General features: G+C 37.7%; 2 protein-coding genes across 6 annotated transcripts in view; both read right to left on the bottom strand.

The window, feature by feature from the left end:
- The window catches only part of LOC116177641 (pickpocket protein 28-like), a 47,253-nt gene extending 43,243 nt beyond the window's left edge, over positions 1-4,010 (bottom strand). The window contains exon 1 of one of the 5 annotated variants that reach the window (XM_031496661.1): positions 3,668-4,010. In XM_031496661.1, the coding sequence (XP_031352521.1) occupies positions 3,668-3,690 (23 nt within the window). In that variant the 5' untranslated portion in view covers positions 3,691-4,010. Of the gene's footprint in view, positions 1-141; positions 384-3,309; positions 3,391-3,667 lie in introns of those variants that run through there. The other 4 variants (XM_031496657.1, XM_031496660.1, XM_031496659.1 and 1 more) reach the window with 4 other exon arrangements.
- A 6,378-nt stretch (positions 4,011-10,388) lies between these two features.
- On the bottom strand, positions 10,389-11,601 carry LOC116179675 (enhancer of split mbeta protein-like). The gene has a single exon (XM_031499489.1). The coding sequence runs from the start codon at positions 11,495-11,497 to the stop codon at positions 10,874-10,876; it is 624 nt and encodes a 207-aa protein (XP_031355349.1). The 5' UTR covers positions 11,498-11,601; the 3' UTR covers positions 10,389-10,873.
- Between the last annotated feature and the right edge of the window lie 13,707 nt (positions 11,602-25,308).

The raw sequence follows: 25,308 nt of genomic DNA, 5'->3' as shown, positions 1-25,308 counted from the left end.
ATAAGGGTCCATTTGTTTCTTTAGCTACAGGCGAAGCATGAAAACATCACTTACATTGTCAAACGACTTACATTACAGACATGCTGCAAAGTTATCACCTACATTCGAACACTTATTTTCTAAACGATGTACTTCAATTACCTTACCAAATACTCGTAAATCGGTGAAACCTCACACATAGCACTACCATGATTACTTTAGCACAGTAAAGAAACGCACTGTTGGGTTTCAGTAATCCGGGCCAACTAACTACCGTCCTAATTCGGTGTATAATTAGTCTTTTTCCTGGACCAAATATTGACAGATCTGTACGAAGGACCTCATTTAAACGAGCGCTTAATCGTTCACCATATAATTATCTAATTACTTGTAATAAACGACATCACGTAGAGTAAAAGAGAGAAGGGCTAGGTCATCAATCAACTTCAATCGTGAATCAAAATTTTAGACGAAGTAAGTGCTCATTTAAGGACCACTAAATTTAGAAGCGTCTTATGCGACAAATGCCAAGTATTAACCAATTGCATACGTACAATTCTCGTAATTGATTCTTAAATATATAAATGTCTGAAGAGCTTAAAATAGTACGTTTAGTATGCGAAATAAGGCAAAATGCTTTCTGGTTATTAACGCAGTCTAAAATTACTTGCAATTCTATTTTGACACCAATTATAAACAAAGTTCACTTAATGTGATAGGTTCGTAGAAGTTCAAATAGCCAATACTGTTTATTGGGAAATGTTAGGATAAATCGAGGGATGAATAAACCCCTCTAAGCAGGGGTAGAAAATATTCTGAAAAAATGTACGATATTTATGTACTACTAAACAGGATTGAATTTTCTTAAAAAATTATGCAAAATAAAATCGGCGAAGGTGTGTATTATCATACGCATTTCATCGGGTAGCTAGTAATCCTTTTAAATAGAATTCCTAAAAGAAATGAAACTATTTGACTCGCCAGAGAAGTTACACTTCTCCAAAGGATATGACTACACTAAATAGAATCGATTTGTTGTAAAATTATGCAAATCGAAAACGGCGAGGGTAAAGGGGTCGATTTTTTTTTAATTTCATATTTATTTAAATACAATCCATGAAAGAAACAAAAATTTTTAACACGCTGCAGAAATTACACCCCTCCAAAGAACATAACTAGCTAAATTTAATTATCAATGTTGTTGTTACTCTCTTTTATTGGTGCAAATAAACTCTACGCCGCGATAAAAATACAAGATGGGGATATGTTCGATACAGTTGTCTGCAGGCATCGAAGAAAACGTTAAACGGAAAGTCAATGCCAAACAGGCAGCCCTTAAGGAGGCACTTCGACAGTACAACAACGAAGAGTGGGCGACCCACAACGGGAGTACCTTTCATTTTGAATTAGGAAATCTCTACTTTTCCAAATAGTGGTTTACTGAATTTAGCAAAATTTAAGTATCAAAGGCAGCCAGCTTCTTTTATTAGTGCAAATATAAACTTACGTCGCGTTAAAGATACTAGACGGGAGTAGGTACGTTTCATTTTCAATGAGGAAATCTCTACTTTTCCAAAGTGATTTACTGAATTTAGCAAAATTTAATTAAAAACGCAACCACCTTCTTTTGTTAGTGCAAAAATATGAACTGTACGTCGCGTTAAGAATACTGTACAGGAGTACGTTTCATTTTCAATGAGGAAATATATACTTTTTCAAAGTGGTTTACTGAACTTCGCTAAATTTAAGTATCAAAGACAGTCACCTTCTTTTATTAGTGCAAATATGAACTAACGTCGCGTAAAAAATACTAGACGGGAGTAGGTACGTTTCATTTTCAATGAGGAAATCTCTACTTTTCCAAAGTGATTTACTGAATTTAGCAAAATTTAATTAAAAACGCAACCACCTTCTTTTGTTAGTGCAAAAATATGAACTGTACGTCGCGTTAAGAATACTGTACAGGAGTACGTTTCATTTTCAATGAGGAAATATATTTTTTCAAAGTGGTTTACTGAATTTCGCTAAATTTAAGAATCAAAGACAGCCACCTTCTTTTATTAGTGCAAATATGAACTAACGTCGCGTAAAAAATACTAGACGGGAGTAGGTACGTTTCATTTTCAATGAGGAAATCACTATTTTTCCAAAGTGGTTTACTGAATTTCGCTAAATTTAAGAATCAAAGGCAGCCACCTTCTTTTATTAGTGCAAATATGAACTAACGTCGCGTAAAAAATACTAGACGGGAGTAGGTACGTTTCATTTTCAATGAGGAAATCACTATTTTTCCAAAGTGGTTTACTGAATTTCGCTAAATTTAAGAATCAAAGGCAGCCACCTTATTTTATTAGTGCAAATATAAACTGTACGTCGTGTTAAAAATACTGGACGGGGGTACGTTCCATTTTCAATGGGGAAATCAATACTTTTCCAAAGTGGTCTACTGAATTTCGCTAAATTTACTTATAAAGCCGAGTATAAAACGCAAGCACCCTCTTTTAAGAGTGCAAATATGAACTGTACGTCGCGTTAAAATTACTAGACGAGGGTACGTTCCATTTTCAATGTAACGCCACTACTTTTCCAAAATGGCCTACTGAATTTCGCTAAATTTAATTATCAAACGCAGCACCCTCTTTTATGGGTGCAAATATGTACTATATACACCCTGTCCAAGATAAGGATGTCTATCACGGGGATCTCTGAAACCATAGAAGATACGACGATGGTCAAAGGAAATAAAGCCAACTAAAGAGATTTTTCCGGTTTTTGAGCTCTACAAGGCAGCGTTAAGTTTCGAAGAAATCGTCAACAACTTTATTTTTTATATGGTCCGTAAAAAAAAGTACATGCTGTAATGAGTAGCATTTTTTATTACGAATACAACGATGTACGGCACACACAAAAGTTGGAAGCTGTTGGTTAAAACAGAATGGTGCACCAGCGCACATCGCCCTAATAGTGCGAGACTACCTATCGCACATATTTTCCATTTTCCGGGAAATTGTCCGATAGGTATTCTGGCACGATTATGCCGTTATGCGCGAGTGCACCATCCTGTTGAAACCACCACCTTCCAACTTTTATTTTTGCGGTGTAAAATTAAACTCTTGTCAATCACATGCTGGGTGAAGTTAGGAACCCTATTTTCACAAAAAAAGGGCACTACTTTTTCAAAATGTGTCTTACGAATTACGACTACTACATTCTACGTCTCCCACGTAAGCAACACGAACGTAACCCACTTATAAAAATTCGTTTTCGACAAAAGGGGCCAACAGTAATGTCCTGTTTCTGAAATCCCTGCGCTGGTCATCGACCACTCACCTCTATACACTAAACACACTTGAAGTGAAGAGCCCTTATATGGTAACAGTGAAATACTAGAATCATCTACTAACCTACTGCCAATGTAAGAATTTTTTCCCATTTCATTCCATTTAATCAACTGATAAACATAAATGTTATGTTTAACTACGATAACATATCTCGCATATTTAGAATATAACGCAAATACAAATGACAAAAAACGGAGACGGAGGACAGAAACGCATCCAAATCCCCATGCTGGATAGAAATTGCAATTTTGTGGTTGCTCCATTAATCTAAAAGCAACCGCGGGCGGATGTTCGGTAAACGTACATTACAACCTTGAACTATTTTAATTAGTAATGTAAAGTATTACCTGAGTACGCTTGTTGGGAGCATTAAACAAATTTATTTTTCTCGCACTCACTAATGGCACCAAAATTCTTGAACTGAACTAAGAGGCGCGTTTGCATATTATCTAAACATTTGTGTAGGAGTTCAACTGGTGTCTACCTGAGTTTGTAAAGCTACCACGTGTCATCACTTAAATATCACAGATCTATGGTCTCCAGGTAACTACCGTGGAGCAAAGAGAACTGTATAAAGCGCAGTGGAGAGTTGTAATCACTCCAAGCGGAAATTAGACAATAGGTGCCATTATTAATAAACAATAAATAATCTATGATGCCGATTAGCGTAAAATATTACGACCGCATCGCATACGCTAACATTGAATGAAGTCATTGCTAAGACCATGAACGCTTTTTATGTAAATTCTGTGGCAACTCCGAATCTGAACAACTGGTAGATGTACAGGCAACACACATTTCACGTACAAAAAACAAAATCTACTTACATTGTATCATATTACATCTGTGATTGTATACACCCAATTCTCTACATGTAATAAATTCTATTCGAAGTCTGCTGAAAAACTAATTTCTGGATGCCTACCAACGTCATTCCTTGCAATTTGTCATAGCAACAGACACGAACAGGAGGTGGCGCCCAAGATTAGGGGCAACATGCAGAAATCGAAGTTATACTGCCCTCATGATCGAACAATTCACTCGATTACTTAAAGTTAAAACATCATAGATCTCCATTCAATTTTGATGAAGTAGGTTGAGGCCTTTAGTATTGATTTATGACCTAAAAATAGTAAAATTCGCGTTCCGTCCTGAATAATCCCTATCAATTTTCTAGTTCGTCGCAATTTGTACACGGCAAACACGCATAAATCCAATTAGTACACAATTTGCCGCTGATTAACGATATTAGTTTGAATGGAGACCAGAGCCGGAAACGAATTTTCGATTTAACACGAAAGTAATTAAAAAATCCCATCCTAGGAAATAGTAAAAAGGGTTTGCAGTCAAATATCTATATTATAATCAAATAAAGGCTAAAATAATCTTTTTGGGAGATTCTCCTCGATGCAAGAGCCTTCTTAGGGCGAAAAAAAGATAGTCGCCAGCCGAGAAAAATGTAATACATTGCTAACCATTGCTAAAAGCAGGAGGAGGAGTGCATTGCTCTAATTTTTCTCTGCATGTACGTAACAAACACTTTGTGAAAAAAACAAAGCATTCATCACGTTCTCAGCAATAGTTATTTGCATAAAAGCCAGGAAAATTGCTGGCGAGGAAATATTGAAGTACGAGGCCCCATGGGGCCGGGTACTTTAATTCCCGAGTCAGGTAATGTCATTTTACGGACGAGTTTTGTATTGAATTTTACCCGAAATCGTATTTTAATATAAAATTTCAATTTTTATATACCTGTAACTTTTGATTTATGACAAGTAAAGCCGGAAAAGCGGCACAAAACGTAGTCTGCTCTGCCTTTGTCATGGAAACTAAAATTTCCTGACAGAAACTAGGCGTGAAAATGGAATGTTTCAGGACGATTTTGGTTAATGTCAGTAATAGCATAACGTGTAGTTCAGGTTTTATCTTTCTTTCCTTGTTTAATTTTAAGTACTCTGGAAGCTAGGGATCTTTATTCTTGCAACCAGAGAGTTCTACCCGTGTAGGAGCGGGAAAAAAGACTCCTACCGCAGAGAGCACTGCGTGTCGTAGGAGGCGACTAAACAACGGCGGGACAGCTGCAACCTGAAAAGTGGTATTTCTGGGAAAGTTTTTTGGTCGATGTTTTGGACCAAATTTATACAGCACTTTTATTTGGAAGTAGATATGTGAAAATTTAGAATCAAACAAGTACTTAAATAATTATTTCCCGATCACCTCTAAATTGTTATTGCATTATCTCATAGCTTTCACCCAAGTAAAAGAATGAAGTTTAAAAATTACTTCCAGTGGTACAATTTTTGTAATTAATTTTATTGGTTTGAGATGTGTAGATTAAGGACCAAACAAAATCTAAGTAATTATTTTCCGACTACCCTTAAATTGTTTAAATACCGTAATTTATAATAAACGAACTCTTATACAACTTTAAAAAACTTTTGAAACAATTGAAATGATTTTAGGGTTCTTTTGGTACGAATTGTTTAAATATTCCAATTTGTTTTAAATATATACTTATCATCCCTTATTCGCTACTAAAGTCTTTACATATACTCGCAAACCTTATTGAAAATAATTTTCAAAATTCCTGGCTAAAAGTAAACAGCCACGTTTTTAATCCTTTTAAAAAAATTGTCACTCTATTTAAACTAGTGATAGAATTTGGAAGTTTATTGTAGAATTTTACACAATTGTATACATAAAACCGCTTAAAAGCCTCACACGAGAGTCTTGGTAAGGCTACTCTATTCAAAGATTGTAGACTAGATGAGTAGACTAGAGAATTACCTACTTTTTGACCACCTTTTTACTTAAGAAATTATTTATGTTTAAAAACTTCACTACTCTAATTTTTATAATTTTTTCTATTATTTTAGAGAAAAGGGAAAGCAAGGATATTGGTCTATAGTCGTTAAGGTTGGTCACATTCCCTTTCTTAAACAGAGGAACTACTACACCTTTTTTTAAACAGTCAGGGAACTCACCAGTTTCAAAACTCAAATTAATGATGTAGGCTAAGACAGGACTAATAGAAACACTAATTTTTTTTAAAGAAAATTCAAAGGGCTGCAACTTTTAAACTAGTAGCCCAATCTTGGAACTGTTTGAAATTATGGATTCTACAGGCCACATTCTATAAGAAAATTTTTTTCCGGGTCGATCTAAGACAATTTTTTTTCGGAGCTCAAAAAAAGGCAGTGTATAACCTTCCTTTTTTACCAAAAATCGACTGCACCAAAATTTCTCGGGAAAACACTTTTTCTTATTAATTTTGTTGCGTAGAATCCAAAACAATTCGTACTTTTTCGATCAGACTTCTCAATCAAAAGTTATAGACTAGAAACCAATTCGAAAGAAAATTCAAAGGGCTGTAACTTTTGAACTAGTAGCCCAATCTTGGAACTGTTTGAAATTATGGATTCTACAGGCCACGTTCTATAAGAATTTTTTTTTCCGGGTCGATCTGAGACAATTTTTTTTCGGGGCTCAAAAAAAGGCAGTGTATAACCTTCCTTTTTTACCAAAAATCGACTGCACCAAAATTTCTCCGGAAAACACTTTTTCTTATTAATTTTGGTGCGTAGAATCCAAAACAATTCGTACTTTTTCGATCAGACTTCTCAATCAAAAGTTATAGACTAGAAACCAATTTCGAAAGAAAAATCAAAGGGCTGTAACTTTTGAACTAGTAGCCCAATCTTGGAACTGTTTGAAATTATGGATTCTACAGGCCACATTCTATAAGAAAATTTTTTTCCGTGTCGATCTGAGACAATTTTTTTTTCGGGGCTCAAAAAAAGGCAGTGTATAACCTTCCTTTTTTACCAAAAATCGACTGCACCAAAATTTCTCGGGAAAACACTTTTCTTATTAATTTTGGTGCGTAGAATCCAAAACAATTCGTACTTTTTCGATCAGACTTCTCAATCAAAAGTTATGGACTAGAAACCAATTTCGAAAGAAAATTCAAAGGACTGTAACTTTTGAACTAGTAGCCCAATCTTGGAACTGTTTGAAATTATGGATTCTACAGGCCACATTCTATAAGAAAATTTTTTTTTCCGGGTCGATCTGAGACAATTTTTTTTTCGGGGCTCAAAAAAAGGCAGTGTATAACCTTCCTTTTTTACCAAAAATCGACTGCACCAAAATTTCTCTGGAAAACACTTTTTCTTATTAATTTTGGTGCGTAGAATCCAAAACAATTCGTACTTTTTCGATCAGACTTCTCAATCAAAAGTTATAGACTAGAAACCATTTTCGAAAGAAAATTCAAAGGGCTGTAACTTTTGAACTAGTAGCCCAATCTTGGAACTGTTTGAAATTATGGATTTTACAGGCCACATTCTATAAGAAAATGTTTTTTCCCGGTCGATCTGAGACAATTTTTTTTTCGGGCCTCAAAAAAAGGCAGTGTATAACCTTCCTTTTTACCAAAAATCGACTACACCAAAATTTCTCGGGAAAACACTTTTTCTTATTAATTTTGGTGCGTAGAATCCAAAACAATTCGTACTTTTTCGATCGGACTTCTCAATCAAATGTTATGGACTAGAAACCAATTTCGAAAGAAAATTCAAAGGGCTGTAACTTTTGAACTAGTAGCCCAATCTTGGAACTGTTTGAAATTATGGATTCTACAGGCCACATTCTATAAGAAAATTCAAAGGGCTGTAACTTTTGAACTAGTAGCCCAATCTTAAATTTAAAATTAAATTCGTCAAAATCAAGATCTGAAAAGAAAACGAAAATTCCTCGGTTTTTTAGTATATTTGACTATGTTGCGTTCGCCGCTCGAGGTCGAAAACTTGAATTATAATAAGCAATCCCACAAAAAATCAGAACTACCGGTCGCACCTTTTTTTTAATTCCCGTGCCTAAATGTCTAATGTTTTAAAAATATTCAACCCTCACTTCCTCCGCTTGCTGCACTCGGTACAGTGATAGAAAGGACCTAAGTGACACGAAAACACTACGACCGTTATTGCGCGCCATTTATGGCACCCATTTAGCTGGTCGTGGTCGTAAACTGTTCAGAAAAAGACGGGGGTTATGCGTAATCGCAGTTGCTCTCACACTGGCTTTTGCAATTACATGTAATTAAATGTAATAGCATGTCAGGTGCTGGAGGTAATATGCTTTGTGTCAGGGTGAGTTGCCTATGAAATGTCTACCGTTCCCAAGCTGCTTTCAAGCCAAAGTTGTACCAGAAGATATATACACGCGCTGAGAATGGAGAGACTCTACGTCGGACGTTGGAGGAAGAACTCGTTCAAAGATGAGAATATTCCTCCCCCATACACAGCTTGAAGCTGAATCCTGCTCGTTTAACAATTTCCAAACTGTCTTCTATGTTTTTATGAATAAAGATGAGATCGTGTCACACCCCGATGCCGCATGTAAAAGGAGCAAAAAGTCTCTTTTGTATACGCCTTGTATGCTAAAAACGTTCGTTTCTTTAAAATATGGTTTCACGAAAAACACTTTCGATTAACATTCCGGTGCGAGTAGATGCCTGGGCTAGTAGAATTATTTTACGTTCTGGTTTCTGGAGGGGCATGAGATGAGTCCATTTTCCATAACGTCGCCGCTTCTCCAGGATTCTTCCTCGGCGCATTTTAATTACTCTTGTTCCTGGAACTTTTGAAACTACTGGTTCAGTACGAACTACCTCCTTCACAGCAATAAGCTCCTTAGTCGGTCGCGGTGTGAGAGTGTTTTCGTAAAGAAGACTTAGCATTTATTACAATGGCTCAGAATTTTAATAATCGAGAAGCTCCTGCTATTGGACATGATGGTATTAGGCGGAGCTGATTAGCCTGGACCGACCCCTTCAACGTCTGTACCCTTTGGAGGTGTCTCCTTCTTAACTTCTTGGATTAAATTATATCGTTCAGGGACGCCTTCTGCACCAGGCCAGGAAAAATTTTAAGGAGCCTAATAAACATTATAGAAGGTCTCAAAAGATGTAGATCGCCGTTGTCTTCTGTAACCACTGTGAAAGGTCGGTTATTTATGGCGGTAGCAACGCTGTCAGACAAGTTCTCATCTGAGCTTTGATCTTCCTAATGTTTCGAATGTGTCGAATGTCGCAGGATAGAATACAAGATTTTAGGAAAATTATGTTATTTATTGGTAAAATTTGTGGCGATAAAAGAAATAGTGTAGGTCAGAAAAGCAGTGACAATATTAGGCTCTTTTTAGAAAAGGTCGAAATTATACAATTTTGATGAAAATATCGATGAAAATGTGTCAAATTTTGAATACGTTTGCCTCTAAAAATGCATAGTAATTTACTACTTCGGTTTATTACTCAAAATATGCCAAAGACTGGTACAGATTGCTCCTCTTATGATGTAGAATTCTTTAACATTTTAGTCTTTAGGCAAGCGATTTCAGTTACAGCTCCCTTTTTAACGTTGAAAATTTAAAGGAAAATAGTACCTACCTATATAACTTATTATTTTCCCTGTACAGCTTGTTTCTGCAACCCGTAATATCACAGCTGGAAAGGCAAATGGAAACAGAAAATGTTTTTGAACGAGACCTATTAAAAAACAAATTGCTCCTATTTCTCTATCTGTAGTTTTCATCTGCGTAAATTCACCCTGTATAAATCTGTAATCAATATGACTGCAACTTGGCTCAAAAGGGGGTGCAAACGTTGTGTTCTGTATCAAAAGCGCCTCCCATTAAGCGGAATCGTGCGTAAATAGCGAAATAAAAGAAAACGATAGAAACAGTAGAGAACCAAACCAAAATCTTGTTTATTCACCTCTGAAAACTGCTGACTCGTCAACAGCTTCTTTGCAACTGGCGACACCTATTCTGGTTTTCAATTTCGCTTCTTCCGGCTTCCAAAACGGTAGTTAGAGGACGACACTGTACGATGAAAATGCCCTGCTGAGAAAAGCGAGGGAAACAGTTTCAACTTTCGCTTTCCCTCAATTGTTTTGTTTGAGGCTCGGTCTAAAGTTAGCAACAATCTTTCTTTGGTACTGAAAGTTTTTCTAGGTTTTCACTTACCTTTTTCAGGCTCATCTTTTCCAAAAAAAAAGAAACAAGATATAAGTTTTAAATAACAAGTCATATTTATTTTGAAACTCGATTATAAAAATACAAATATGTGTATCACAGTATTGCTCGAATACAAATTTACAAATTTGAACATCATAAGGCAATAATTTTGATTAATTACACAATTGTATTTCAAATTATGACATCACAGGTACAAACTTTGAACATATCACGTGGGTACTTATTATACATTAATAATTTGTTTTTACCCGATTCTTACGAATTTACACATTAAAGCTTCATTCTCCTATTTTACATTGAGAGATCAACCTCTTTGTCTTATGTTATAAACTCTACCTACCACTTAAAGCAATTGAGCAATTAAATTAATGACCTATCGTAATTAACGTTTTAGTAAATTAAAACAAATGAAAGACGCAGTGAGACTTGAAACTATGTACAAATTTTCACCAAGTATTAACCATGATATAATTAAATTGTGGAAGACTTATTGATTAAGAGGATTATTGCAATTTTTACCACGGCCTCCAGACTTCGGCTTTGTGCGCCACTTTTAATAGGCCCGTCGTCGAGCAGTCCATGGGCTGGTTTGGGGACAGCGACTGGCGGCAGGACGACGTTGACGATGCGGGTGTTAAAGGCATTACGTATGTCTGAGGGATACCGCCTTCAGGTACAGGTGAACCGGGAGGTGTGTAGGGACTGCTGACTTGTATCACCAGCGGCGAAACTTTGTCCATTTCGTTCAGTCGGTGTCCCAGATGGGTCATCAGTTTCGTGCCCAATTGTACGTCGACGCCTGGAATCGACGCTAGGCATCTGGACACTTCGTTCGCACAATGCGTGAATCCTGCACGAAAACGGTCAGCGTCGATAACCGGATTTGTGGCGAGCCGCTGCTGCCGACGCAACTTGTGTAGATGACGCACGGTCAATTCCAAAATATCGGCCTTTTCCAACTTTGAAACGTTTTCACCTTCACTTTGCAAAGCCGAAACCATCAACTCCTTAAGCTCGTCCAGGCAACGATTAATTCTCGCCCTCCTCTTCCTTTCCAGCATCGGTTTCATCACTTTCCTGTACTGGTAGGTCCTGGAGATGGGCTGTGGTTCTTCAACCGGTAACATTTCGTAAGACATTTTTTTGGAAAAATCAAAATCACTCGTAAATACACCGCACACTCACTTTCGGATATGTTTACTGTAGAGAAGCAAAGCTCTGAATGACTGAAAGTGGAAGGGGGCCCCGCTTTTATATCGGACCAAGGTGTGTGTTGGTCGCAAGCCCAAGCTTCGGATCGTGGGAATCGCAGAAGCCAGCTCGTTCCCACACTTTGGCCACCTGTGTCAGCGCGTGCAGCTGCTGTTCATCCTTCTCATTCCTGCTCCTCTCGCTCGCACTTACTCATATTAGAATTCAGTTAGAAGAGCCGCTTGTTCGTCTCTTTCTGGCAAAACGCCAACGTTACTTTATTACTTATTAGCTTCTCTCTTTCTTCGCTCGTGCTGTGATTGTGGACGAACGTGCTTGAAATTATTTCACTAATCCGTCCTTTTCTAATACAGTTTCCTTTATGTTTCTGTCTTTGTGTTACTTGCATAGAATTCCATTTCACAAAACACGTTAATAACTGTTGTACGATTAGTATAGGGATTGAAACCAAATTTATTGAGCGGCCGCAGAAATGGAAATCGGCGCTTAGTCTTTTTTGTACCGGTAATTAGAATGTGCGCGATCGCTCGAGTTATTGGAATAATTAAATTTAATTAACGAAGAGGCGCTCGTTATAAATTTTCCTCTCGTGGTGTAATAGATTTTTTTTGTTTTCTTAACCTGACGTGGTCTCAATATCGCAATCAAGTACTTTATCTATTACGAAAGTATAGTACACATACCTGCCAGCGAAAAATGTCTAAGTATTTACATTGGTATCTGAAAAAGATTTAAGAAGTTGAGAAAAATTGATCTGCTTTTTTATCTCGTTATAGATATATAGATTGTTGGTTTTGCGTTGTTTGTTGAAAGTGGGCTACTCGCAAAAAATGCGCAATAAATCTTCGAGTGAGAAGATGCCGTCGGTTTATTTTTCTTCGCTGCCACTTTCAGATTGAAACATTTGGGAGTATTTTTCGTGCATAATCGGTCAAAGCCCTAATGCGTCGCAATAGGAAAAAAAAACAGGCCTCAATCTCAATCTTGATAGATAGTGACGCTTTAAGCCTGAAACTACGTTTTATTGTTCGCATCTTCCAGAATTTTCTCGTATAATCTTCGTAGGGTCCCAAAAGTGTATGAGCAGCTTTGGAATACACACCCTACCGCCTACCTCTGCCCCATCAAAACAAGTGTTTTTCTGGATCAGGAAAATGAACGATCCGATTTTAGGGGTTTCTTCGTTAATTTTTTCTCAGCATAGTACTTAGAAAAATGGAAAAACGGTTTTACTCGGGTTTTTCTGTCTGATCTTCCCGAATCTGTAAACGATTTTAGGTTAGATAACTCGACCTGCTACGTTTATGGGAATAACTGTGGAAGCGATATACTGTTAGAAAAGTTTTAAAAAGAGTAAATCAAACCTGCAATCGTAATAACCTTTTTCAAGTCGAATGGAAAACTAAAAATTTAATTCATTTTCCATTTTGCGAAAAACCTAATTTTCAGTTTTCGATTTTGCATTTTTCGGCATTTCCGCTGAGAATTGCATTTGCAATCACCTTTCCCGCAAGACATAATTTTGGATTAGCGATTTTGATTTTTAAAAGGCCTCTAGGGAGTAGAACGATTTTGCATTTGCGCTCATCTTCCGTGAGGAATTATGAAATTTGTTTTACAAAAACCAACAAAGAAGCGTCAGCACAAAAAAATTCTTGAATTCTTGGAACAAATTGGGCTGGGTGCGATACAATACTTTTATCTAAAGAGAATTATGGTCCTCTCCTGGGTCTTCCTTTTGGGGGTGCAATTTTTCTTGAAGGCGCAAATTCCATGGATGAATTGTGATTTTTCTTAGTTCCCAATATTCCCGGTGCCAATTCAGTACTGACGGGTCTTCTGGAAACGAATGTTGTGGAACTGGATTTTCCCGGAACGAATTTACCTGATGCGATGTTTCTTTGGGGTCACCATCTTCAAAATCAATCTTGCGGGGGCGAATTTGTCACAGAAATAAAAAGGAGTACAACGCAGTTATTTCAATGGCGAGTGGTCTTTACCTTGTAACGTGACTTCCATCGGGGCAAATTCATAGGCCGGATTTGCAAGGGCGGATATCTAAGGGTGAATCTACCAGCTACCTGCAAGCGACTTTTCTTCGTGGCGACTGTTCCGGGAGCGAATTTTGTAGTGACGAATCTTCCTGAAACAAATCTTCCACGGTTACTTTTCCCATGACGCTATATTTCTTGAGGGAGAAAAAATCTTTGCTTTGTGGGCAAGGGTTAAGGGCAAATCTTCTAGTTTACCTCGAGACGAATTTTCGGAGGCTGATGGGGTGAATTTTGTCACAATAAAAGAGAGCATTAGATTTAAGTACATTACAGTTATTTCATGGGAGTGGTTGTGATCGACGTTTCTTTGCAGTGAATTAGGTGAATGTTTTGCAGGAAAATATTTCAGTCGCGATTTCAGCCTTCGGGGCGAGTTTTATCCAGAGAAATATTCCGAAAACTAATCTTCGGGAGGTAACTTTCCCCGGGGAAAATTTACCTGGGGGTGGCATTTCTTGAGGTACATTTAAAAGTGTATTCTTTGAGGATTGTCTTCCGGGAGGCGAATTTACTCAAAGGTCATTTTTGTTGGGGACAAATTTTCGGAGTGTGAAGTCGTTACAACGTAGGTACGTTTTACTATGTAATTGAACATTCTTGGGGCACATTCTTGGAGAAGAAATATACCGGTGAGAGCGCATTATCCGGGGGCTGATCTCCAGGGCCGCATGGGTGGCGAATATTTCGGAAACGAATTTTTTGGTGACGGATTTTTCGGAAACTTCGGGAGGTGACTTTTTCTGAGGCACATTTACCTGATGGAACCGGCAAAATATTCTAGGGGTAAATTTTTTGGGTGCGATCCTGCTTAAGGGAAAATCTTCTTGGACAAAAATTGACCTGGGGCCGGGTTTTTTAAAGACGAATTTTCGGCACCTCGTGATCGACCTTTCCTCGACACGGAATTTGTTGATGGAAAATTTAGTTCTTCCGAAAAAGAATCATACCGGCATTATGGTTCAGTGGTGGAGGATAATAAATAAATAAATAAATAAATAAATTCATGGACTAATTTTCGGGGAGAATTAACGTTTAGACTATTTTTAGCTTAATGTTTCGAGGGCGAATTTTGTGGTGATAAATGTTCCGGAAGTGACCTTTCTGCTTGGAGCTTTTTCTTGGAGTTGAATATTTCCGAAGTAAACTTTTGGTTTCTTATCTCCCAAGAGTACATTTTCTTTGTGGGATATTTTATACGCGCCAATTTAACTGCGAGCTTAAGTTTCCTTGGGGACGAATTTCCAGAAGAGTTTTATCACATAGGTAAGATTGTAACCTATGGCACTTATTACAAGGGCGAGTGGCGTTTGCTTTGATTACTCGAACTTCTTGGCGTGAGAGTACTCCTCTGGGGACGAATTTTTTTGGAGTTGTAAATTTCAGGTGATAAGACTGAATATACCTGGAGCAAACCTTTCAGGGTAAGCTTCTGGAGGCACATTTTTCTTAGGAACCTAGATGTAGGGTTTCTTTGGGACGAATACGGGATAGAACCGTGTCAATGTTGAACGAAAAGTCAATTTCTCTACTTCTTTCGTAAGGGGCTTCATTAGGACAAGAAACGAAACGAAATAACAACCAAAATTATCGAACAATCCACGGAACATTTTCACCTTATAGTGAGCATTTGTACCTTTTGGGTTTCATATGGCGAAAACTATAATTGCGAAATTGAAGACCCGTTCTGACAAGCAAAGTAAATAAATATATGGGAACAATATTTATTTTACCATTGTTTACAACGGTCGATAACATTTATCGTAAAAACACAATACAAATTATGCAATCGGCTGGGTTCCAAAGGCGCCTCCTTGCTACGAAGAAAATAATCCTGGCCACAATCAGTACTTTGAAACCTCAGTTTGAATTTTTATTTTGAAGCCATTTGCCAATGCTTATCTGTCTCCAAACAGTTCTTGCAATACCTCTATCTCAACTATGCTTACCTATAGTGTTGAAATAGCTGTAGAACAATGGCAGGCATCCTAAAAATGAGACCCTTCAGATATGTGCCAATGTTTGTTAATTGCGCAAGGTGTTTACGATTAAAAATTCCACGCTTCGAAGATGTCCTACGCAGACCTTGTACAATCAGGCATGATTTTTTAGGTGGGAATCTTGATGATCCCTACCATACTCATCAGTTCAACTTAATTTGCATTGGGCATGGTTACATTTTGACGAATTTCATCAGGAACGGTTGGCTCACGTGCCGACGCGTTTTCCATTGTCATCCGGAATAAAGGCGACCTTGCATTCGCGCTTGCAAGGACGTAAATGGTTTACGGGCGGCAAGTTCAAATGGAGAAATCCGCAAAACGTACTTAAAAATTGGTTCATTGAAATTCAGTACCTGGATTTCAATGAAAGAAGTGCGTCTATAATTACTTATTTGTATTGCATGCGGCGCAAGCAACGGTAGTGTAGAGTAGGCAATCAGTGATTCAGTGAACCAACTGATTCCGCTCATGCATACCAAGTGTAAAGGGGGGATTAAACTACCGTGGGAAAGCAATAGGAGCACGTGCTCCGCAACAATCGAGCGAGAAGGATATAACTATCAGCTGCAAACGTTGTAGGAGGAAGAAGTGAAGAATAAAAGCCAGAGGTCGTGAATTAAATGTTAAGTAGCGCAGCATCAAGATTACATATTTTTGCAAAAATCGCAATACACCATAAAAACATGATGAGATAGTCGAGCTGTAAAAAGTGGATTGCAAAGAAAGAAATTGGACAGTCAAGGATATAAAAAATTCCTATGCATGCTGTGATTAACACAACTCTAGCACCTGCCTCATTTTCCCACACTCGACAGGAAGTTGAAGCGAGACAGTCGAACGTGTTCAAGTTGACTGTTAGAGGAAGAACGATTCCGTCACTAATTTATTCATGCTGTTAGTCTTGAAACTGCCATATGCCAAATTGTAATTAGTATTGTGATTGGAATTTATCTCTAATCGATCGAATTATAGCTAGCTCCTGATTGATAAGCGCTATCACGTTATCGTTCTTCAACGACTCAAGCTCATTTGCATTGAATGCTGTGGTACTTTAATTATCGCAAGGGCCTCGTGTTGTCAACCGTCTTTGCATCGCGACATCACCTTTGAGATAAATACCAAAAGTTAAGTGGCGAGTTCCCCTAAATTTTGTCACGAGCAACCCCTATTTCCCTCAGTAATGAGTTCAAATTCTTCTCATACTGATCGCGATTGCAACTTCGCAAATTCAAACCTCATGGCACGTGCTGTTAAATACCCGTGCCGTGCCCTGCGGGCTACGTGGGGTTGTTCTCTACGGAAGTCCCGCAGCGCATAGGGAAGTACATAAACGTACCTCATAATGGCAATCTACTTTATTAATCAATTCGTTTCTGACGCGATGATGAAAATTCCACCATGAAAAAGTAAAGAATGGGAACAAATCTTATTCACGACCGGAAAATTTAAACTATTCTGTTATTTAAATTTAAACATTGAATAAAATGATTTAAAGTAATGAATATTATACGTCGTTTTATTAACAAATTCTGATCCTTCTCCCCATCGAATCCTTTTAGAAGTTCTTCCTTCTTGAAGAGAGAAAAAAAGTTTTCCTTTTAGTAGAAAACCTCAAGTAATATTTTAAGCAGTAACCGATTATAGTTTGGGAATCATGTGCATTTAGATCTTTCCTATTTGCGATTGGTCATCAATTCCTTCGGAAAATTTCATTTTAGCGATTTCTGTAAAGTAGAAATACTTCGGTTTTCTTGAAATTTCCCATCTTTTTGTGATCTTGAAATATGCAGTACAAGTAACTATCTGTACTCGATAAAAATTTGTTTATCGAAAATTTGAAGTAATAATTTTTGGCTTTCAACAACAGCAGTACAGCACACTTTTCCATTTCCAATTAACTAACTGGAAGATCCGGCGAACTCGCCGGCGAACCCGTGCCCTCTTTAAGAAATTGCGCTTTTTTCCCGTTCGCCGTCGGAATTTCGAGAAATGCTTTTGAAATGCACCTTAACGCCTTCGAAGAAACCTACGTTCTAAATATCCAGTCACTATCTCCCGCAGGTTCGACTATAAAATGTAAAATCCTATTTTTTCCCGGTCGCCCGTGAGAATAAACCTTTGCGGGCATACGTCCCACCAGTCCCCAAAAATGAGAGACAGACAGATAGAGGGGTGTTCGAACTTGGGCTGAGGTAAGAATTTTTCATCTGTGACAGTTTCGAGCAATGAGCATTTTGCCGGCTACTCCGAATTAGGTTTTCCTGCAGTTTTTGTAATTCGTAAGGTAAATACCAAAGTAGTATAGAACAACTTAAGACCTTCCGCGGGGGCACCTCTAAAAAGCATTATGTGGGTCACTCTGTCATTGGGCACAACTCTGTTGAGGGCCCAGAACATGAGAGGGACAGTAAATAAATAATAAATACACATATATTCTTTTTTATTTATATAGATTTTAAGGTTGTCGTTTTCCCCTTTGGTAAATCATACTGGATTATTGGATTCATTTTCAATTTTTTACTTATACTTTTTGTTATATATCATTTTCTTTGTGATCATTTCTTCGTTGTTCATTTAACAGGTACCCTTTCGATTCTTATAGGATTTTTTTAAGTCCAAATATCTTAATGGATTTTATTTCCGTTTGAATTTTATTTTGCTCAACAACATATCCTTGAAATTTGTATATTGTCTCTTCGGCGAGGGAGTACACTTTAATGTGCATTTGTTGGGTATTCATAGGTAAAGCTTTAAAAATGATCCATTAAACAAACAAAAATAATTGACGCGCGAGCAGAAGTTACACCCCTTCAAAGACACGGTTACATTAAATAGCTAAAAAAAACTACAAAATACGAGAAAGGCTAAAGAACATATCTTCATTCGCTTCCATGGGGTTGATAGTGAACCTTTTCAACATAGTCAGTCAGTGAAACACGAATATTTGACGCGCTGTAGAAGTTACACCCCTCCAAGACATGACTTTTCCTTAAAAAAATTACGTAATATAAAAACCAGGAGGATTTTGCTATCGTATCGGTTTAACATAATCAATCCATGAAACAAAAATATGTTTTCCAATACCTACATTGTTTTTTTGAATTTAATCCCTAATTTTTGTGCATTAAAGGGTAATTTTAATCCCTCATTTAAATCGGTCGGTATTGGAAAAAAAGTATAAGCAACACTGGATGAAACTAGTTTTTGTTACCTTAAGCCTCGGGCTTTAAACCATTCTTTCAGGAACAAAAACTTACTTAATATAATACTATTACTATTTACGTGCTGCAGAATTTACACGTTTTTAAGGTATGACTACACTAAGTGGAATCTTCCTTTAAAAAAAGGATCAAAGGCCTCCAGTCAGATCGAATGGACTTCAGGGCATTTTTATGTGCCAGATCAGTATTCTATTAGCCAGTTTTGACATCGACTCTACCATCAAGCGTTCTTCTAACAAATAATTCCTACCTAGTTACATTACCAGATACATTTTTTGGAACCATATATTTTTTAGCTGCAGAATGCTAAAGAAAATCCTTAAAATACGCATAACAGAAGAAATTCTGTTTCATGATTAGCAGATAGCTAAGGAAGGTCTTTGTTATTTACTTGTGCCTTCGTAGTGCCTTTTATATGTACTACATTTTTGGATAGTATGGCGAGACCAAGCGAGACCAAACGAGACGGAGACAACACGAGACTAGACTGAACCAGGTCGAGTTGAGACTTCCGCTTGCTCTCGTCTCGAGGTATCGAGACGAGACGAGACCTTCGAAAGTCTCGTCTCGTCTCGTCTCGCGTCAACACTACTCATGAGAATCGCGCGATTTCCACTGCGTCTGAACGAAGCCTGTTTTGAGGCTAGTCGGAAGTGTATGGGACCCTTAATTCATCAGATGTTACAATACCTATGAATTGAGGAGTGGGTGAGTCTGACCCCTGTCTAGGTTAGGTAATCGCTTAATCCCCCCCTCCCGGCCAGAATTCGAGAGTGGTTCACTTCAATACCTCTGCTATTCAACAACCCGTTATTTTTCAGACGTAAGGATGCATCTCACGTCAAGGCAGAGCCAGAAGGACTGAAGGACCTCTTCTCTGACTCACTCACAGTACCGCATTTCCCATTAGGCCAACTAGGCCCAGGCCTAGGGCGCAAATTTTTAGGGGGCGCTAAATTGGAAGGGGTACAAAAGAAAGAATGCGCTTTAGGTAAAGTTCAATTTGCTAGCGTCGCTTATCGTGTCCGTAATCGTTGACTTATTCGTAAGCGTAATAGGGCGCAACGCAATCCTCGTGGTCATGCAGACCATCTTCCTGCTACGTTGCGGGCACCGGCGGCCAAGGGTCATATGCAAACATACTCCCCTTTTAGCGAATAATTGAACTTGTCCAGCGGGGCGCTTTGTTCCGAGGCAATAGCTTGCACCAGTTGTACTTGTTACTTTGTTTTTTCTACATGATGAACCAGGATGTAATTATTTCTGGTTTTTAATAAATGGTCAGAATTTGTGAATATTATCTATCATAAATGTATTGTGTTTGTGTACTATTTTGGAGTTCATATTTTCGTTATTCTATACACCATCCAAATCAAATACAATTTTGACAATATCAAGAATAATTTATTTACAACTGGACGTGTATGGGGTGCGATAAGAGTGCGGAGGTAGGGGGCGCTCTTTAGTTTGTAGGCCTAGGGGCGCTGAATGGCTAAATGCGGCCCTGCTCACTCAAGAGCTCAAGAGGTATTTTAATACTTCTCGGCCCAATCCTCAGCTTCTTAGAGTCACTTAAACGATTTTTTATTCACATAATAAACTGCATAGTCCATTTTAGAGCTATATCGTAATATACGTCTCTTCTTTAATTTTTTCTTAGTATCTGTAACAGATCAAAAGATGGAAGATGGCTCTGCCCAGGTTTTTAGATATTTTCTTTCCGAATTTGTTAATTTCCGAAATGCCATCGCATCGTGCTGCAAAAGAGAATCAGATATCAGAATATTAAACACCTTGAGCCCCGATTTGAGTTTTTTTACACTCTTACCTGATGTGTTACACCGTGTGTTAATATATACTTGAACTTAACTGTTAATTTGCAATATAATTTCAATATTTCTCTTACTATAAACTGTGCGAGACGTTTTTCTTTAATTATTTCTCGAAGGCAATTGATGGAAACATTTAATTTCATTTCAAGAAAAGTTTCCAAAAAACAATTGAAGATTGTCTTTGATTAAAGTTACAAAGACTGGAAGTACCCCCTGTGGGGCCGGGGAAAGAATCGGCCCACTCCCGCCCTGGAGGTCGTAGAAGGCGACCAATGGGCCGAGGAGGCGGCTAGTCGAACCGCCTCCCTTAGAGACCCTATCATTTGTCTAATCCAAGGCGACCATCCCACTACCTCTCCTCATTTATCCCGAAGTCCTAAGGTGCGGGTGGGTCGAGATGACGAATGCTTCTGCATTAGTGAACCATTAACTCCCACGCAAGGGGGGTTTTCACCTACGCGTCGGCAAGCATGCCAACAAAGGGGCACTAATAGATATGTCGGCACAACTTCAAAACAAACTATCCCACGTGGGTAAAGACAAGGTCTCACAATCCTACACTAGTGATCAAGAATCACTTACAGTAGATGGCGACGCTGCGCCTGCTGTGGGGTGGCCAAGGTTCAAGAAGGAAAAGAGAAGATCCATCCTCTACAAGAATTGATAATTTTCCTCTTGTAAGGAATGCACGTACAGTGAGCAATGTGACGAATTTACCGCGGTTCTTGTTGATGAAAAAGTTACCAGATGATAAGATAAGTCCGCTTGTTATAAGTAAAGGAATAGCTGGCGAAATTATAATATTTCCAGAAAGTGTTGCTACAGAGTATGAAAAGACCTATATTACCAGAGCCAATGTTTTAAGTACAAGAAAATTTAAGAATAAAGCACAAAGAATGGTTGTGGAAATAGTGTCAGAAAATTGATTGCTTTCATTAAAAGCTAACGGCAAACAACCATGCAGTTGATGCCGTAGAACACAAGAAAAAAGACTGAAAGTCCCAGCGATTTTAAGGGTTTTCTACAATGATTTCGCAAATATTGACCGTTGTTTATGCCTTTGAAGTACAGCTTGATTGATTCTCAATCAAAATTTAAAATGTCCCTACCTTTGTTTGACAATAGAGCTCAGGGATCCTTACTTACTTTACCCTCGCAAGGTCTGTTGTGTTCCATTACTTAGTTCAGAAGTTTTCGTGAAATTTGGGAGTTGAGTGTTTAAATTTTGTCGATAAATTTTGATTGATGATGCCGTTTCGATAATTATATGTTTGGTAATATTTACGGTGCAATGTTTAATTAAACAAATAATTAATGATAATTTATTTAGAGTGTTTTGTTTGGGACAAGTACACTCCCACTAAACATAACGTTTCTCCTAGATCTCCTCATCTATTTCCTATTTACGCAAGGTCTACCGACATACAATTGCAACCAACTTGCATGCGTTACGTAAGGTGATGGATTTCATGAAATTAAAATAATTAGTAATGATATCGTCATTTATAAATTCATCAAGTAGTTTGTTTGCGTGTTAATAATTTACACATCGATTAAGGTACTCGAGCTGGATTTTTTCTCATAGATCACTCGTTAGGTGAGTTATTAAACAAATTGTTCTTATCCAAACGACCCGTGTATCTCAATGAAAGTAAAAAAAAAGCGAAAGGTTCCGTAGGCAAGATAAATGGAATTAATATTCATTAGATACGTAAATCTGAGCTTTTTCTTGTATCATTATTTGGTCCAAATATATAAAAATAAGATGGATTTGACGAACTGTTAACATAAATTATCTAGTGCATTTCATTAAAACGTGAGAACAGCTTGGAAATGCCGTCCTCGCGCATTCTCCCCAAACTTTTATCATTCGAAGGGAACTTCAGTTATCAGTGGGTCAACCTTAAATTAATTGTTGCCGTGTACCTTGAGAGGTAAACAAACTACTTGATCGATGTATTAATGACGTCAGGGAATAAATGATATAAGTCTTCCCTTGCATTGTATAAGATGTTGTAACGAGTTGAACTTAAATGGGAAAAACAACTTTGGAACTGATTACCCGATGCGTAAGTAAGGGCGCACTTATAGTGGTAAACAAAACACTTTACCAAATTATCGTTAATTAACTATTTGTTTAGCAAATCAAATCCTTATACTTTGAAATGTTTTTTTTAAATACCTAGTAAAGTTCTTCAAAGGTAAGAAAGAGCAAAGTAGAGCGATCTGCTCGATCCCATTTCCCTGAATTAGATGAGAATCATTTTCCAAAAGTTACAGGTTAATTTCCTGGCTCTTTAGTTGGAACGCACCAGCAGCAGTGCTAGTAAACAAACCACTTGGTTGTAAGCTAATTATCACTAAATGCAAAAATATAATTATCGGAAGGTTAGCAACTTTTACATATATTCAAAAAATATTAGTTGAAGTGTTTTGGCCATATTGTGGTGGGTTAATGATCCATATTAATCCAAAAAATAGATTGTACATCAACATTTGGAATTTTTATTGCGATGGGCAAGAGTTTTTCTAAGGCATCAACAATTTCACCACAAATTTTCCTGTGATTTTTTTAGCATCTTAACAATAATTTAAGAAGAAACCATACCAAACGTTTTATATGAAAGAGGTAGTTCTCCGTTGGGGTGGCCGATGGGATCTTATTTCTCTTTATGTTATGTGTGTACTGCTACTAGAAATAAAAAAGTGAATTTTGAAATTTATTTCAATTTTTCGGGAAATTGTCTGTGGTCTTATAATCTGAGGACATTTGCAATTTAATTAAAATCGATTTTGATGGATCATTAACCTACCAAACTATCAGAAAACAGCTATAAGTGCAGATAATCAAATATTACTTTTTGAATTGCTATAACAAAAAACGAGGATCCATGGTGCAATGGCTGGTTAAATAACTATGCTCTAAGATTTTGCTCGCACACCCACGAAATTGGAGAGTCATTCCTCTCGCCCGGTCCTCCACACGTCACAGGCGACTGACTCAGCACTAAGTTAGGTAATGGATCTCACAAGTTGTAAGTCATCGTCGATCAAGTATTTTGTTTTCGTCTCATGAATACACAACCAATTTGATTGTTGACCCATTGATTGGAGATCTCTCAAAACGATAACTTTTGGGGGGCTTTTGAGGAATGCGCGATCCTTGGTGATTAAGTTTAGAAGGTTCACTTTATTATCGAGTACTTAATAGTTTGGTCTTCCCCGAATTCTTGCTCATTATTTTTTTGCGATAACGCCGAATTGAAAATTGGTGGCCACGTTAATAGTCAAAATTGCCGTATTTTGTAGTTTTCCGTAACACTCTTTCGTCTGAGCTTATAAGCAGCCATTTCTTACTCGCTTTTTGGACATGAAGGATTTCAAAAATGATTTGAAAATAATCATTTTCATTTTTCAAGAAAATATCAAAGATGTATAAGAAAATCTAGAAAGGTTTGACAGTTGAAGAATATTTAAATTTAAAGACAAAGAAAGATTTCTGTAACACGCCAGGAAATTCAAACTGCGCCAAGATTTCAAAATATTGCACTTTAATAATCATTGAAAAATATTTGTTGGGATTATATTCAAAATTTTAACGGGATTTCAAAGATTTTAAGCTGTATATTATTGCAAACTTTGTCTTGGATGACCCCCAATTTCTGTGACATGTTCTCCACGGTTTTCTTCCTGGCCGAGTCTTGTGCCAAATTTTAAGAGGCCGGGACCCAATTTTAAATCTCACGGAAACTGGGGTTCCCTCCCAAACAATGCGGAAGCTGGACTTTCTCCTGTAGTTTCCTGCACCACCCAACGGTTCGCCGTCAGGAGCAAATTCAGATATTCATTCCAATCACACAAGTACTCCCCATTGTCGCTATTCATGCGTTGTACCGTTCCGACTGACTGAGGGTGTAAAGCAGTAGCAGTGGTTCTGGTCTTGCGAATGCCCAACAGTTGACCTAAACTTTGGAACAGCACCGACTCCAAGTTTCCTCCCTGGTCAGAGTGTAGTTCCAGGGGTACCCCAAATCTGCTAAAAAGTTCTTTAAAACGTCTGTCCCAGTTGTCGCTTCTTGATCTGGTAGATACTTCTGTCCATTTGCCGAAATAGTTGCAATGTCAATGGCTATTCTTTCAAATGGACTACCGACATTGCATTGCTCATTGCACACAAAAAATGGAAATACACAATAAGGTAATAAATCTTATGGGAATGTGGAACATAAGAATCATGCTTGTTCCCGTTTAAATGGAAGAAATCGCCAAAGAAATGGAGAATTATAGGTAACATTGGAATCCTAGCAATACATGAGGTGAGAAGGAGAGGGGAAAGAAAAATAGACAGACTAGGCTACGCTCTTTATTACGAAGGGCAAAACAAGCAAGGCAGGAAAGGAACTGATAAAGGAATAGACTTTATGGTGGACCAAAACAAACACACTTCATTTCAGGAAGGTAAATGGAAGAATCGCTTATCTAAGAGTAAGAAACCAAGTAGCCAACATCACTATCATTAACGTATAAGAGGTAGTAGACGAAGCTGATAAGGATGAATTTTATGAAGAACTACGGAAAACTCGGGAATTAATACCGAAGCACGACACGCTTATAATCCTCGGAAATTTCAA

Source organism: Photinus pyralis, unplaced genomic scaffold (assembly GCF_008802855.1).
Source record: "Photinus pyralis isolate 1611_PpyrPB1 unplaced genomic scaffold, Ppyr1.3 Ppyr1.4_LG8, whole genome shotgun sequence".
NCBI classification, from domain to species: Eukaryota; Metazoa; Arthropoda; class Insecta; order Coleoptera; family Lampyridae; genus Photinus; species Photinus pyralis.
The sequence above is the reverse complement of the archived record's forward strand: the minus strand, read 5'-3'. Positions and strand labels throughout refer to the sequence as shown.

Excerpts from the sequence above, each read along its gene's own strand:
- LOC116179675 (XM_031499489.1), bottom strand. The coding sequence starts at position 11,497 with ATGTCTTACGAAATGTTACCGGTTGAAGAACCACAGCCCATCTCCAGG.